The following is a 16,425-nucleotide window of genomic DNA, read 5'->3' on the forward strand; positions in this document are numbered from 1 at the left end:
ATTTCTTATATTAGTTATAAGGATAGGTTTAATTGTTACTATTGTAATGGTAGAAGTCAAATATTCATTTCTTATATTAGTTATAAGGATAGGTTTAATTGTTACTATTGTAATGGTAGAAGTCAAATATTCATTTCTTATATTAGTTATAAGGATAGGTTTAACTGTTACTATTGTAATGGTAGAAGTCAAATATTCATTTCTTATATTAGTTATAAGGATAGGTTTAATTGTTACTATTGTAATGGTAGAAGTCAAATATTCATTTCTTATATTAGTTATAAGGATAGGTTTAACTGTTACTATTGTAATGGTAGAAGTCAAATATTCATTTCTTATATTAGTTATAAGGATAGGTTTAATTGTTACTATTGTAATGGTAGAAGTCAAATATTCATTTCTTATATTAGTTATAAGGATAGGTTTAATTGTTACTATTGTAATGGTAGAAGTCAAATATTCATTTCTTATATTAGTTATAAGGATAGGTTTAACTGTTACTATTGTAATGGTAGAAGTCAAATATTCATTTCTTATATTAGTTATAAGGATAGGTTTAATTGTTACTATTGTAATGGTAGAAGTCAAATATTCATTTCTTATATTAGTTATAAGGATAGGTTTAATTGTTACTATTGTAATGGTAGAAGTATATGAAATGAATATTTGACTTTAGATCATTAGTAGAAATGGAGGATTTTGATGTAATTGGAATAACCGAAACATGGTTAAATGTAGATGGTTTTAATGACAGATATTTTTAAATACAATGTTACAGGCTATTTAATATGGATAGAGTGTTAAAGAGAGGGTAGTGGCCTTATATGTAAAATGTGAATTAAATCCTGTTGAGGATATTAGAGATAACAGTGAGGATATTGAATCCATTTGTTCGTGGATATTAAGTAAAAAGACTTTTAGTGGAATTTGTAACAGATCATCTGATGATGATGATGAAATTTGTGATAAACTTTACAATGAGATTAAGATTTCAGCTGTTAATGAAGTCATAATTATGATTTAGTTTAATTTCATACATACTTATTTGGAAACACTAGAATCAAACAGTGAGAGAGAAAGGTTTAGAAAAGTGTGCAAAAGGGTTTTCTTCACCACTTAATCAAGAAACCTACTAGGAACAATGCTATTTTATGTATGTAATGTTAACGTTAAATATAGAAATGATTGAGAGAATGGATGCTGGAGAACATATGGATGCAGGTGGTCATTGCTGTATTAGATTTGATGTTTTGCTTCATATGGGGACTTATAACGCTAAAACCCGGGTTTCGATAGCCGTGGTGGGCAGAGCACAGATAGCCCATTGAGTAGCTTGTGTTTAATTAAAAACAACAACTGCATATAAAGATAAGGAATAACAATATTTTGGTTACAAATTCTGGGGGAATGCAACAACAACTATCTGTTGTGATTTGGACATCACAGTTATATGGAGACACTGAATTATCTGTTGTGATTTGGACATCTCAGTTATATGGAGACACTGAACTATCTGTTGTGATTTGGACATCTTAGTTATGTGGAGACACTGAATTATCTGTTGTGATTTGGACATCTCAGTTATATGGAGACACTGAACTATCTGTTGTGATTTGGACATCTTAGTTATGTGGAGACACTGAATTATCTGTTGTGATTTGGACATCTCAGTTATATGGAGACACTGAACTATCTGTTGTGATTTGGACATCTTAGTTATGTGGAGACACTGAACTATCTGTTGTTACTTGGACATCTCAGTTATATGGAGACACTGAACTATCTGTTGTGATTTGGACATCTCAGTTATATAGAGACACTGAACTATCTGTTGTTACTTGGACATCTCAGTTATATAGAGACAATGAACTATCTGTTGTGATTTGGACATCTCAGTTATACAGAGACAATGAACTATCTGTTGTGAGTTGGACATCTCAGTTATGTGGAGACACTGAACTATCTGTTTTTACTTGGACATCTCAGTTATGTGGAGACACTGAACTATCTGTTTTTACTTGGACATCTCAGTTATATGGAGACACTGATGAGATGTGGATAATATTTTTTTTAAATATTCAAGGTGAACGTTTTGATAAATAAAAAACCAGGTTGGATCACTAATCTTATAAAAGACATAACTAAAGGTAAGCATCATAAACCTAAGAAATTTAAATTGACATGTTTAACAGGAGATTTAGAAGATTATAGGAGATCAAGAAAGTTGGTGAAACAGTAAATTAGTGAATCAGAAATGATGTATGAGAAAATACATTAATAGTAAACAAAATGTTAGAATGAAGATTAGGTACTGATAAAGAAAGACTGAAGGTTATTAGATGGTTATTTGATGGTTGGCTTATTAAATTTATTTATTTTCCTTAAGTTTTTACTAAAGAAAGTTTAATCAGTGAACATTTGATAGATGGAAACAAGATGGCTGTAAATGGAAACAAGATGGCTGCATTAATTCTGAGTTGGTTAAGAAATAATTAGAAAGCTTACAACACAATAAGGCTCCTTGGACAGATAAAGTTACCCCACGGGTTTTGAAAGATTGGATATGTTAGTCAGTTAGTTTTTGTCAGTTATTGAATATTGGGCAGGTTCCATAGAATTGTAAACTGACTAATGTGACCCTTCTTCCAAAGAAAAGTGACAGAAATTGTTCAATTACAGATACATGAACTCTACTTTAGTCTGGTAAAATGTTTTTCAATGTTACAAGTTTATTTCAGAGTCAACATAGTTTCACTAAAGAATACCTCGTATAACAAATCTTTTGACATTATTTGAAAATGTTATTGTTTATGTAGATGAAAGAGAAGGATTATTCTTCTACAACTAACTTTGCACACGACACTGGTGGATACTAATACCAGTCTCTTACAACTAACTTTGCACACGATACTGATGGATACTAATACCAGTCTCCTACAACTAACTTTGCACACGACACTGGTGGATACTAATACCAGTCTCTTACAACTAACTTTGCACACGATACTGGTGGATACTAATACCAGTCTCCTACAACTAACTTTGCACACGATACTGATGGATACCAATACCAGTCTCCAACAACTAACTTTGCACACGATACTGATGGACAATAATACCAGTCTCCTACAACTAACTTTGCACACGATACTGGTGGATACTAATACCAGTCTCCTACAACTAACTTTGCACACGATACTGGTGGATACTAATACCAGTCTCCTACAACTAACTTTGCACACGATACTGATGGATACTAATACCAGTCTCCTACAACTAACTTTGCACACAATACTGATGGACACTAATTCCAGTCTCCTACAACTAACTTTGCACACGATACTGATGGATACTAATACCAGTCTCCAACAACTAACTTTGCACACGATACTGATGGATACTAATACCAGTCTCCAACAAATATCTTTACATATGAAGCTTGTGTCAACTAGAATTAGTCTCCAATATTTAACTTGGTACATAAAACTAATTGAGGTACAAGTAGTAGTAGAGGTTAAAATAGTCACCTCGTGTGCAGATTTGACAGAGAGTAGGATAGTCTATTAAATCTTACCTCTGACAGACATAGCTGCACTAGTATTAACAGACGCAGCCTTGTTTCTTGCTTCGCACGTGTAGTTTCCAGCGTGTTGTCGGTCAACAATGTCGATGACAAGAGAGAGGATGAATTCACTGATAGACACAGTTCTTATGTTCCCCCTAACGTCTTTTATACGCTGTCCATCCTTATACCAAGCCAGTCTCACTGGAGAGTCTCCGGACAGGACTGTACACAAAGCTGTTGCTCTCATTCCCTCCTCTAAACTGTCTGGAAATGAAAATGGACTGACGACTGGAGCAGCTGAAAGTAATTAAAAGACTCAACCTTCTGTTTTAACATTTAACGACAGCTACACACCCCTTGTGCATTGTTTCAGATTAAACAACGATCAGTGACGGTCATACAATCTTTGTGCATTGTTTTAGTTTTAAACAATATTCAGGACAGCTATATAATTCTCTTAACATTACTTTTTGTGTTTGTGTGGCTGTAGGAATTTGTATCGTTTAACAGTCAACTCTTGAATTAATATTACTAAAGTATACACGGTAGAAACACCTGAAAGTAAATTGTTGAATATGATTTCCATATATTGTATTATTAGGCCCAGTCTTAGACCTCCTCTGTCTCTTTTGAATTAAATGGTTGAACTAGCAGTAGCTCAGTCAGAACCCTGACACCACTTGGAAACTAAATGGTTGAACTAACAGTAGCTCAGTCAGAACCCTGACACTAGTTAGAAGCTGAATGGTTGAACTAGCAGTAGCTCAGTCAGAACCATGACACCACTTAGAATCTGAATGGTTGAACTAACAGTAGCTCAGTCAGAACCATGACACCACTTAGAAGCTGAATGGTTGAACTAGCAGAAGCTCAGTCAGAACCCTGACACCACTTAGAAGCTGAATGGTTGAACTAGCAGTAGCTCAGTCAGAACCCTGACATCACTTAGAAGCCGAATGGTTGAACTAACAGTCGCTCAGTCAGAACCATGACACCACTTAGAAGCTGAATGGTTGAACTAACAGTACCTTAGTCAGAACCATGACACCACTTAGAAGCTGAATGGTTGAACTAGCAGTAGCTCAGTCAGAACCCTGACACCACTTAGAAGCTGAATGGTTGAACTAACAGTAGCTCAGTCAGAACTCTGACACCACTTAGAAGCCGAATGGTTGAACTAGCTGTAGCTCTGTCAGAACCATGACACCACTGCTGAATGGTTGAACTAACAGTCGCTCAGTCAGAACCATGACACCACTTAGAAGCTGAAAGGTTGAACTAGCAGTAACTCAGTCAGAACCATGATACCACTTAGAAGCTGAATGGTTGAACTAACAGTAGCTCAGTCAGAACCCTGACACCACTTAGAAGCCGAATGGTTGAACTAGCTGTAGCTTTGTCAGAACCATGACACCACTTAGAAGTTGAATGGTTGAACTAACAGTCGCTCAGTCAGAACCATGACACAACTTAGAAGCTGAATGGTTGAACTAGCAGTAGCTCTGTCAGAACCATGACACCACTTAGCAGCTGAATGGTTGAACTAGCAGTAGCTCAGTCAGAACCCTGACACCACTTAGAAGCCGAATGGTTGAACTAGCAGTAGCTCTGTCAGAACCATGACACTACTTAGAAGCTGAATGGTTGAACTAGCAGTAGCTCAGTCAGAACCCTGACACCACTTAGAAGCTGAATGGTTGAACTAGAAGTTACAGTCTATATGCTTTATTATGTAATATAAGGTAAGATACATTAAATTCTAAGAATATGGTTTGGTTATCATGATGCTAGACTCTCCATTTGAGAGATACTAGTTGGAAGCTTCCTTCCCCTACATGATTTCCGTCGTGAATAGCAAGTGGAGTGTGAAAATTCATGGCTTTCAAAAAGAAAGAGGGAGTTACTTGAGGTTTTTTGTTTATTTTAGAATTTAGCGCAAAGCTACATTAGGACTATTTGTGTTAGGTGTCACTAATTTTGCAGTGTAAGACTAAAGGTAAAGCAGCTAGTCATCTCCAATCACCGCTATTTTTGGGCTACTCTTTTACCGAGAAATAGAGGAGTTGACCACCACATTATAACGTCTCCTGGCTGAAAATGCGAGCATGTTTGGTGTGACAGGGAGTCGAAACCGCCCGCGACCCTCATATGATTTAGTCGAGCGCCCTAACCATCTGGACTTGCTGGGCCGGTAGCGAAGACACTGTAGAAAATCCAATCTCAAACGGTGATTAAAGTGTCATAATTTCTCTCCAAGCTAATAATGTGTACAATAGGATATTAAGCATGACTTGTTCAATTTCCATGGGAGTACGACAGCGTAATGTATACATTCCAAACATAATGTATACATTCCAAACATAGTGTATACATTCCAAACATAATATATACATTCCAAACATAATATATACATTCCAAACATAGTGTATACATTCCAAACATAATATATACATTCCAAACATAATATATACATTCCAAACATAGTGTATACATTCTAAACATAATATATACATTCCAAACATAATGTATACATTCTAAACATAATGTATACATTCTAAACATAATATATACATTCTAAACATAATGTATACATTCTAAACATAATGTATACATTCTAAACATAATATATACATTCTAAACATAATATATACATTCTAAACATAATATATACATTCCAAACATAATATATACATTCTAAACATAATATATACATTCCAAACATAATATAAACATTCCAAATATAATATATACATTCTAAACATAATGTATAAATTCCAAACATAATATATACATTCTAAACATAATATATACATTCTAAACATAATATATACATTCCAAACATAATATATACATTCCAAACATAATGTATACATTCTAAACATAATGTATACATTCTAAACATAATATATACATTCTAAATATAATATATACATTCTAAACATAATATATACATTCTAAACATAATATATACATTCTAAACATAATGTATACATTCCAAACATAATATATACATTCCAAACATAGTGTATACATTCTAAACATAATATATACATTCTAAACATAATATATACATTCTAAACATAATATATACATTTCAAACAGTTTAAATTTTAAATATAAACGTTTTTTATCATGCTACAAGTGTTACAACTTCCACACTTTAACAGAATATTACAAAATATTTTATATATTTTTAAGAATCAACTCTAAACACAGATATATACAGTTAATACCTTTGTGTTTGCCTGCCTATATTTTTTATTTCAGATTTCTTTAACAAACAATTCAAGTCTCATATCGTTAGAAAGGCTTTCATTGAAGGAGCCCGGATTGCATACTGGGTTTACATCCATGATCACTTTATCTTTTTTGTTTGTCCACAATGTTATTGTTACCACGTGACGATCGGCTTCAATTTCAAACTTAGTTTTTTTAGTTGCAAAGTATTTCACAGAAAAACACTTAACCAGTGTGTAATTTTCTGAGAAAATGACAATAAATACAATTGTTATGGACTTTCTTGACTTCTTTAGGTCTGACATACGCATACGTATATCGTTCAAAACCATATGCTTTTCACTTTATAAACACGCATTAAGACGTTTCTGCATTTTCAGCTAAGTTTGCCTTCATTACAACTTTACATTTACATCACTTTGCAATAATTTAGCTTCAGTTCGTTTCATAAACTGCTACAAACACTCTTCAGCTACTGTTTACTGATCTCTTTTATTATTCGTTTTTGCGAGTTTGTTTGAACTTGTGAAACGATATGATACACTGAACTCTCATAACTAGTTTATTGTCTGTACTATTTTAAGAATATCATTACTATATTCTGTTGTTTACTTTACGTGTAGTTGAAGTCACTGTCTATGTGTAAATATTTTGTCAGATTATCTGAGGTTTGTTCATTTGTAATTAAACACAATCCTACTCAATGAACTATTTGTGCTCTACGCACTACGGGTTTTAAAACCAGGTTTCTAGCGTTATAAGCCCCCAGAACAGTATTTATCGATCTGACATCTTCTGTCTTGAAAACTATCGCAGCTAGTATGTATACAGTAATATTAAAAAACGATATGTGTGTCACGTAACTCATACCAGCAGTCGCGAGATACATTTTCACTTCAAGTGGGTTTCTCGTCATCACGAATTAATTCATCCTAACTTGCAGGGCTCAACGACTTGTAAAATGGTAACAAACGAATTGTTTCGGCCTCCAGGTTCGCACAAAAAAGATTTTGTCCAATCCCTCAGGGAAAGCGGAGATTCTCCAAAAGTGGAGCCCATATTTGACATAGTGATATATTAGATTAATAAATAAGTAAGACTACTACTCACCATTTGTAACTTAGTTAAATAAATTAAACTTGTATTATAGCGGATCTGTAGATGTGGGCCTCAGGACCACTGGTTACTAAATTTATAGTAGCTATATAAATGTGGGCCTCAAAACCACTGGTTACAAAGTTTATAGTAGCTATATAAATGTGGGCCTCAGGACCACTGGTTAGCTAGTTTATAGTAGCTATATAAATGTGGGTGTCAGGACCACTGATTACCAAGTTTACATAGCTACTATATATTTTATAGGGCCCACTTATATAGCCATATAGACCCACGGGTCTATATCAGTGACATTGACTTCAGAGCGTCTAAACACACACACACACACACACACACTTTTGTTTAAATCTGTAATTATTACTTAATTTATTAGAATACTTTACACACGGCTCGGTATGGCCAGGTAGTTAAGGCACTCGACTCGTAATGCGAGAGTCGCCGGTTCGAATCCCCTTCACACCAAACATGTTCGCTCCTTCAACCGTGGGGGCGTAATAATGTAACGGTCAATTTCACTATCCGTTGGTAAAAGAGTAGCCCAAGAGTTGGTGGCAGGTGCCAATAACTAACTGCCTTCCTCTAGTTTTAAACTGCTAAATTATGGACGGCTAGTGCAGATAGCCCTCGAGTAGCGCGAAATTAAAAACAAACACACACACACACACAGACTTTCATATGAAACTGTATTTATTGTTTATTTATTTGAACTGCCAAATTTTAACAGATTATGACAACGTATTACCTATATACTAAAATATATACTCTTCAAACATATAAATGTTTCTCGTGTTGTATTTCAAAGTAAATAGCAAACAATAATAGATATCTATTTACATGTTAAAGATATTTTATAAACAGTTGTAAAAACTACCTGCTGGCGCGTGCTAATTATTCTCCGTTTAGATTTTTGTGATCATATCTGAAGATAAAAATTACGTAAGTTTACAAATTGTTTGGAGTGATAATGAAGTAATAATGTGTATAATGTTATATTAACACAAGATAGAAGTAGGTTTGGGGTTATATGAATAATCTTAGGAGAGGCCTAAATGTATTTCATATTAGAGAAGATTACCAGACATTTATAGTTTGAAAATGTTTAGTTTATTCTAATCATACTTTTGAAAAGTTATTTTTGTAATGGTTCTAAAAGAAATGAAAATAATAAAGTTAAGATATTCAACTCACCGAGAACTTTCAACTCAAAGTGTTTCACTGCACTTTCTCCTTGACCGTTGTCAGTAATACAGCTGTATAGTCCAGCATCTTCTGCTATTATTTCATGGATTGTAAGCACTCTGTCTTGACTGTTGACTCGAGATGAAGTTGGAATAGTTCGTCCATCTGAAGGGTTAACAATGTATCTTGTAATGAAAGGTACAAACATTCGAATCAACAACAAACAAGTTATTACTTTCAAACAGGTTGTCATACAAACAATGAAGAAAGCACTAGTTGGTTATATGATGTCACACAGACAAACTAGTAAAGACAAGTGGTCATATGAAGTCATATAGATAAACTAGAAAGACGAGTGGTAATGTGGAGTCATATAGATAAACTAGAAAGACGAGTGGTAATGTGGAGTCATATAGATAAACTAGAAAGACGAGTGGTAATGTGGAGTCATATAGATAAACTAGAAAGACGAGTGGTAATGTGGAGTCATATAGATAAACTAGAAAGACGAGTGGTAATGTGGAGTCATATAGATAAACTAAAAAGACGAGTGGTAATGTGGAGTCATATAGATAAACTAGATAGACGAGTGGTAATGTAAAGTCATATAGATAAACTAGTAAAGGACGACGCAAGCTCAGGAGGAAATTCAACTATTGACGATTTAAAATTAACTCTTCGGGTTATTAAAGAATTGTTGGGTATAAAACCTAACGAACTTTGTCTTCACTAATATAAAATTGTATATTTTCCTTTTCAGTGTTAACTGTAACTAATAATTATTATAACTAGAATCACAAGGTATTAAAGGTATCGAACCTGGAAAGTGTAGGCCATCCTGATGAGTGAAGTATCTTATTTTTGTAAAATCGTTCAAGTAGTAAACACTCAGTGTATGGAAACAGAGAAGTGTAAACACATTCCCAACAACAAGAGTTTGTTCGTATCCGAAACGTAAATACGTACAAGCTATACAGACTTTTGGAAGTATTTAACAAACAATGAGTATTTTACCTTATGATGGTAACCGGTTTGAACATAACCATGTGTTTCTACGGAATGAAATATATGAAAGGTAGTCAAGTTTTGTCAGAAGAGACAACTGAAATAAATAATAAAATTTAGGGCACACAATGTACCAAAAACATGGTACGGAACAATATCAAACAAACTACAAAACAAAAAAAAAGTAAAGACCTAACAATATACAGAATAAATTGCCCGAACAAACAAGGCACACAACAAAAACTGTACAGAGCAAGGTGCGTTACTAAAAACCAGCAGAGGACAATTAAAACATAGAAAACCAGAATTCACAGAGAAAAGACTGTCATTTCCTTTCCTATTTGTTTACTTTGGTTCAACTAAAGATAGTCTTCACTTCAGAATCTCATTAGAAAATCTCACTGACCTTTCTTGAAGTAGACCTCTTCTATAGGGTGGCCGGACACAGGACACGAAACTTCAAGTGAGCGTCCAGTTACAACGGTTAAGTTTTCCATTGGACGTATGAAAGGACGCCCAGTCACGTCAATTCTAGCCTTATGTTTGACTGTGGCCACTTGATTTCTAGCTTCGCACTGATAGCTTCCACCGTCTTCAACACGAAGGTGACTCACGTTAACGAAACTTATGAGAGTACCGTTCTCGTCGACAAAATCTCCCGTCTGGAATCGTCTGCCGGACGGTAGGGCAGCGCCATCTAGCGTCCAAAACACTTGTGGAAGGGGTGATCCTGTAGCCACGCACTTGAGGGACACCTCTGATCCTGGCTTTAGCAACTGTTTGTGGAACACTCGTGTGAACATGGGAGGTTTCTCTACAAATAGTAAAGAAGATCACAGTATAACTGTACCAGTGTTAAAGTCATTGGATATTTCACACCAACTACAAAATGTATCTCAATCAACCAAATCTTTGCAAAACGGAAATTATTTCATCAGTACAGAATTGAAACATTAAGAAGTGAGTAAACATATTCGATATTGAAATGGAACTTAAATTAAACCATATTTGATGTGTTTTGTCATAGTCAGTTTTTGTATGTAATGTCCTATCACTGGGGGACCTTCACCCCGTATTGGTCCGTTTTGAACCTGAAAACAGTTTTACTTCTCTCTTGAAATTGACAAACTTATCGTGTGAATGTTCTAATAATAGTCTGTGTCCACTTATGTGTTATCAGTGTTGAGCACTTCAACTTATTTATATATAACTACTTATGGAACATGTTCTTCACTATTAGGTCTTACAAATAACTGGTCTTGGTCAAAACAAACATCATACAAATAAGTGGTCTTGGTCAAAACAAACATCATACAAATAAGTGGCCTTGAAATTCTCTCTTACTTCTCTCTTGAAATTGACAAACTTATCGTGTGAATGTTCTAATAATAGTCTGTGTCCACTTATGTGTTATCAGTGTTGAGCACTTCAACTTATTTATATATAACTACTTATGGAACATGTTCTTCACTATTAGGTCTTACAAATAACTGGTCTTGGTCAAAACAAACATCATACAAATAAGTGGTCTTGGTCAAAACAAACATCATACAAATAAGTGGCCTTGGTCAAAACAAACTTCATACAAATAACTGGTCATGGAAAAAACAAACATCATACAAGTAACTGGTCTTGGTCAAAACAAACTTCATACAAATAACTGGTCTTGGAAAAAACAAACATCATACAAGTAACTGGTCTTGGTCAAAACAAACATCATACAAATAAGTGGTCTTGGTCAAAACAAACATCATACAAGTAAGTGGTCTTGGCCAAAACAAACATCATACAAATAAGTGGTCTTGGACAAAACAAACATCATACAAATAAGTGGTCTTGGACAAAACAAACATCATACAAATAACTGGTCTTGGAAAAAACAAACATCATACAAATAAGTGGTCTTGGTCAAAACAAACATCATACAAATAAGTGGTCTTGGTCAAAACAAACATCATACAAATAAGTGGTCTTGGACAAAACAAACTTCATACATATAACTGGTCTTGGTCAAAACAAACATCATACAAATAAGTGGTCTTGGCCAAAACAAACATCATACAAATAAGTGGTCTTGGAAAAAACAAACATCATACAAATAACTGGTCTTGGTCAAAACAAACATCATACAAATAACTGGTCTTGGCCAAAACAAACATCATACAAATAAGTGGTCTTGGACAAAACAAACATCATACAAATAAGTGGTCTTGGACAAAACAAACATCATACAAATAAGTGGTCTTGGTCAAAACAAACATCATACAAATAACTGGTCTTGGTCAAAATAAACATCATACAAATAACTGGTCTTGGTCAAAATAAACATCATACAAATAAGTGGTCTTGGTCAAAACAAACATCATACAAATAAGTGGTCTTGGACAAAACAAACATCATACAAATAAGTGGTCTTGGTCAAAAATAACATCATACAAATAAGTGGTCTTGGACAAAACAAACATCATACAAATAAGTGGTCTTGGTCAAAACAAACATCATACAAATAAGTGGTCTTGGACAAAACAAACATCATACAAATAAGTGGTCTTGGTCAAAACAAACATCATACAAATAAGTTTTATCAGTGAAAACAAACATCATTTTTAATTTTAACGGTTACGTGAATGTCTAACTCACCTTCAAGTTTCAGGATCACGTGATCTTGGGCAGAGTCGACATCATTTTGGGCATAACACTGGTAAACACCACTGTCTTCCTTTGTGAAAGATGTTATTACTAGCCACCTATCATGAGCTGGTCTTATTTTCACAGTCTGATCTTTTACCCAATAAGTCGCTTCTACAGGGTTTCCTTGGACTGTGCAATTCAAACTAACTTTTTCACCGTACCTCAAAACCAGCAGTCTTGGAAATCTCGGTATGATTGTCACAGTTAGTTTAGCTACAGTAAAGAAAACATACTCTTTATGTAGGAACAGTACGTGTACCTAATACTGTTTATGTAAGATAACTATTCACCTAACACTATTCAGTATCTACTGTTTACATAAAGTTTACTCTTTATGTAGGAACAGTACGTGTACCTAATACTGTTTATGTAAGATAACTATTCACCTAACACTATTCAGTATTTACTGTTTACATAAAGTTTACTCTTTATGTAGGAACAGTACGTGTGCCTAATACTGTTTATGTAAGATAACTATTCACCTAACACTACTTAAGTAAGACAACCACTTACCTCTTACCACAAGAGTTCGTTGTGTTCGTTGTTCTCCCAAGATATTTTTAGCAACACATATATAGTCACCACTGTCACTGATTCTCGTGTCTCGAAGGATCAGCGTCCCATGTAAGAGGTTCACCCTAGACCCCAAATCGACTGGCCTTAGCTTTAGATTCTCGAGGCGATACCACTGATATTCTGGTCTAGGATGGCCACGTGCAACACATGCAAGCTTAGCGATGTGTTTTTCATGTACTTCCACCGCATTAGTTTCTTCGTCTATTGTGGGCGCGAATGTGTCACGTGGTTCTACAGGGAAACAACATAACCCGAAATTATAAAATGTTGGAAGTTCACTCATTTATTAGAAATCAGACAACGAAGTAAATGTATACATTCTGCGAATTCTCGGTTTTAGTTTTAGATTCCTGAAGAAGACCAAACGTAAGATACAAGTATTTATACCCAACCTGCTACCAGTAATTTGGCCCACGAGGAACTGAAAGCTTTCTCTCCGGTTAGAATGTTTGTCAGCTGACATCTGAACCGTTTTTTATTGTCTGTATTTCCGACATCATGAATGTGCAATTCACCCGTTGAGAAGCCTAAATATTTGTCTCCACTGAAGTCTGAGAAAATAAAAAAGAATTTCACTCAAAACTACAGACATTCGTTTTAAAAATTGACAGACGAACTCTCTGGACGTGCTAGCCCCATTTTCTTAACATATAATAAACTTAAATGTTTTAAAAGTATGATTTAAACCCCCTTGAAAAGTGGGTTAAGATGTGCCCCCACTATGACAGAATTAAAATAACCTCTAGTTTCACGTGTTTATGGTAAAGTCAGCATGAAGAACTGACGTCAAATTACAAGAAATCAACACATACATTTTAAGATATATATTTTATATTGTAATTTAGTTGTTTTATAGAGGAAGCTGCTGGTCATAGTGATGATATAAAACATCGAGAAAAAGGATACAAATGTATTACACGAGTTCAGTGACAGAAACGTTTGTGATTTATTGTAAATAGTGTTAGTTTAGTGTCATTTTATTTCTAGTTCTCTGATCATTTACCCTTGAAATAGTAAAAATAAGTTTATTTTTATTTTAGTAAAACAGTCGCTAATACTGGAAATATGAGTTGTGAAATTAGCCCAACAACTACGTCATGTATAAAACATCCAAATATGAGTTGTGAAATTAGCCCAACAACTATGTCATGTGTAAAACATCCAAATATGAGTTGTGAAATTAGCCCAACAACTATGTCATGTGTAAAACATCCAAATATGAGTTGTGAAATTAGCCCAACAACTATGTCATGTGCAAAACATCCAAATATGAGTTGTGAAATTAGCCCAACAACTATGTCATGTGTAAAACATCCAAATATGAGTTGTGAAATTAGCCCAACAACTATGTCATGTGTAAAACATCCAAATATGAGTTGTGAAATTAGCCCAACAACTATGTCATGTGTAAAACATCCAAATATGAGTTGTGAAATTAGCCGAACAACTATGTCATGTGTAAAACATCCAAATATGAGTTGTGAAATTAGCCGAACAACTATGTCATGTGTAAAACATCCAAATATGAGTTGTGAAATTAGCCGAACAACTATGTCATGTGTAAAACATCCAAATATGAGTTGTGAAATTAGCCCAACAACTACGTCATGTGTAAAACATTCAAATATGAGTTGTGAAATTAGCCCAACAACTACGTCATGTGTAAAACATCCAAATATGAGTTGTGAAATTAGCCCAACAACTATGTCATGTGTAAAACATCCAAATATAAGTTGTGAAATTAGCCCAACAACTATGTCATGTGTAAAACATCCAAATATAAGTTGTGAAATTAGCCCAACAACTATGTCATGTGTAAAACATCCAAATATGAGTTGTGAAATTAGCCCAACAACTATGTCATGTGTAAAACATCCAAATATGAGTTGTGAAATTAGCCCAACAACTATGTCATGTGTAAAACATCCAAATATAAGTTGTGAAATTAGCCCAACAACTATGTCATGTGTAAAACATCCAAATATAAGTTGTGAAATTAGCCCAACAACTATGTCATGTGTACAACATCCAAATATGAGTTGTGAAATTAGCCCAACAACTATGTCATGTGTAAAACATCCAAATATGAGTTGTGAAATTAGCCCAACAACTATGTCATGTGTAAAACATCCAAATATGAGTTGTGAAATTAGCCCAACAACTATGTCATGTGTAAAACATCCAAATATGAGTTGTGAAATTAGCCCAACAACTATGTCATGTGTAAAACATCCAAATATGAGTTGTGAAATTAGCCGAACAACTATGTCATGTAAAACATCCAAATATGAGTTGTGAAATTAGCCCAACAACTATGTCATGTGTAAAACATCCAAATATGAGTTGTGAAATTAGCCCAACAACTATGTCATGTGTAAAACATCCAAATATGAGTTGTGAAATTAGCCCAACAACTATGTCATGTGTAAAACATCCAAATATGAGTTGTGAAATTAGCCCAACAACTATGTCATGTGTAAAACATCCAAATATGAGTTGTGAAATTAGCCCAACAACTATGTCATGTGTAAAACATCCAAATATGAGTTGTGAAATTAGCCCAACAACTATGTCATGTGTAGAACATCCAAATATGAGTTGTGAAATTAGCCCAACAACTATGTCATGTGTAAAACATCCAAATATGAGTTGTGAAATTAGCCCAACAACTATGTCATGTGTAAAACATCCAAATATGAGTTGTGAAATTAGCCCAACAACTGTGTCATGTGTAAAACATCCAAACCTATCAAAAGACATAAACTAGCTTAGTGTATCATACAACAATGTTAAAACTGCTAAAACACGTAAACTAGTATAGTATATCATAAAACAATGTTAAAACTACTAAAACACCTAAACTAGTTTAGCGAGTCATAAAACAGTGTTAAAGAAACTAAAACACATAATCTGGCTTATTGGACACACTAAAACACAAAAATTAGTATACTAAAGACGTCTAACTGTTAAACCTATTAAAACACATAAACTAGTTTAATATAACATAAAATAAATAAAAACCTACGAAAACACAAAAGCTAACTTACTAAAGCGTA

General features: G+C 34.1%; 1 protein-coding gene across 1 annotated transcript in view; it reads right to left on the minus strand.

Moving 5' to 3' along the window:
* The window catches only part of LOC143245824 (cell adhesion molecule Dscam1-like), a 74,828-nt gene that overhangs the window by 35,316 nt on the left and 23,087 nt on the right, over positions 1-16,425 (minus strand). The window contains exons 4-9 of the mRNA XM_076492079.1: positions 13,762-13,920; positions 13,307-13,600; positions 12,743-13,006; positions 10,509-10,916; positions 9,107-9,262; positions 3,575-3,862 (exon numbers count right to left, since the gene is read on the minus strand). Coding sequence (XP_076348194.1) covers positions 3,575-3,862; positions 9,107-9,262; positions 10,509-10,916; positions 12,743-13,006; positions 13,307-13,600; positions 13,762-13,920 — 1,569 coding nt within the window. The remainder of the gene's footprint in view (positions 1-3,574; positions 3,863-9,106; positions 9,263-10,508; positions 10,917-12,742; positions 13,007-13,306; positions 13,601-13,761; positions 13,921-16,425) is intronic.

Source organism: Tachypleus tridentatus, chromosome 3 (assembly GCF_004210375.1).
Source record: "Tachypleus tridentatus isolate NWPU-2018 chromosome 3, ASM421037v1, whole genome shotgun sequence".
Classification (NCBI taxonomy): domain Eukaryota; kingdom Metazoa; phylum Arthropoda; class Merostomata; order Xiphosura; family Limulidae; genus Tachypleus; species Tachypleus tridentatus.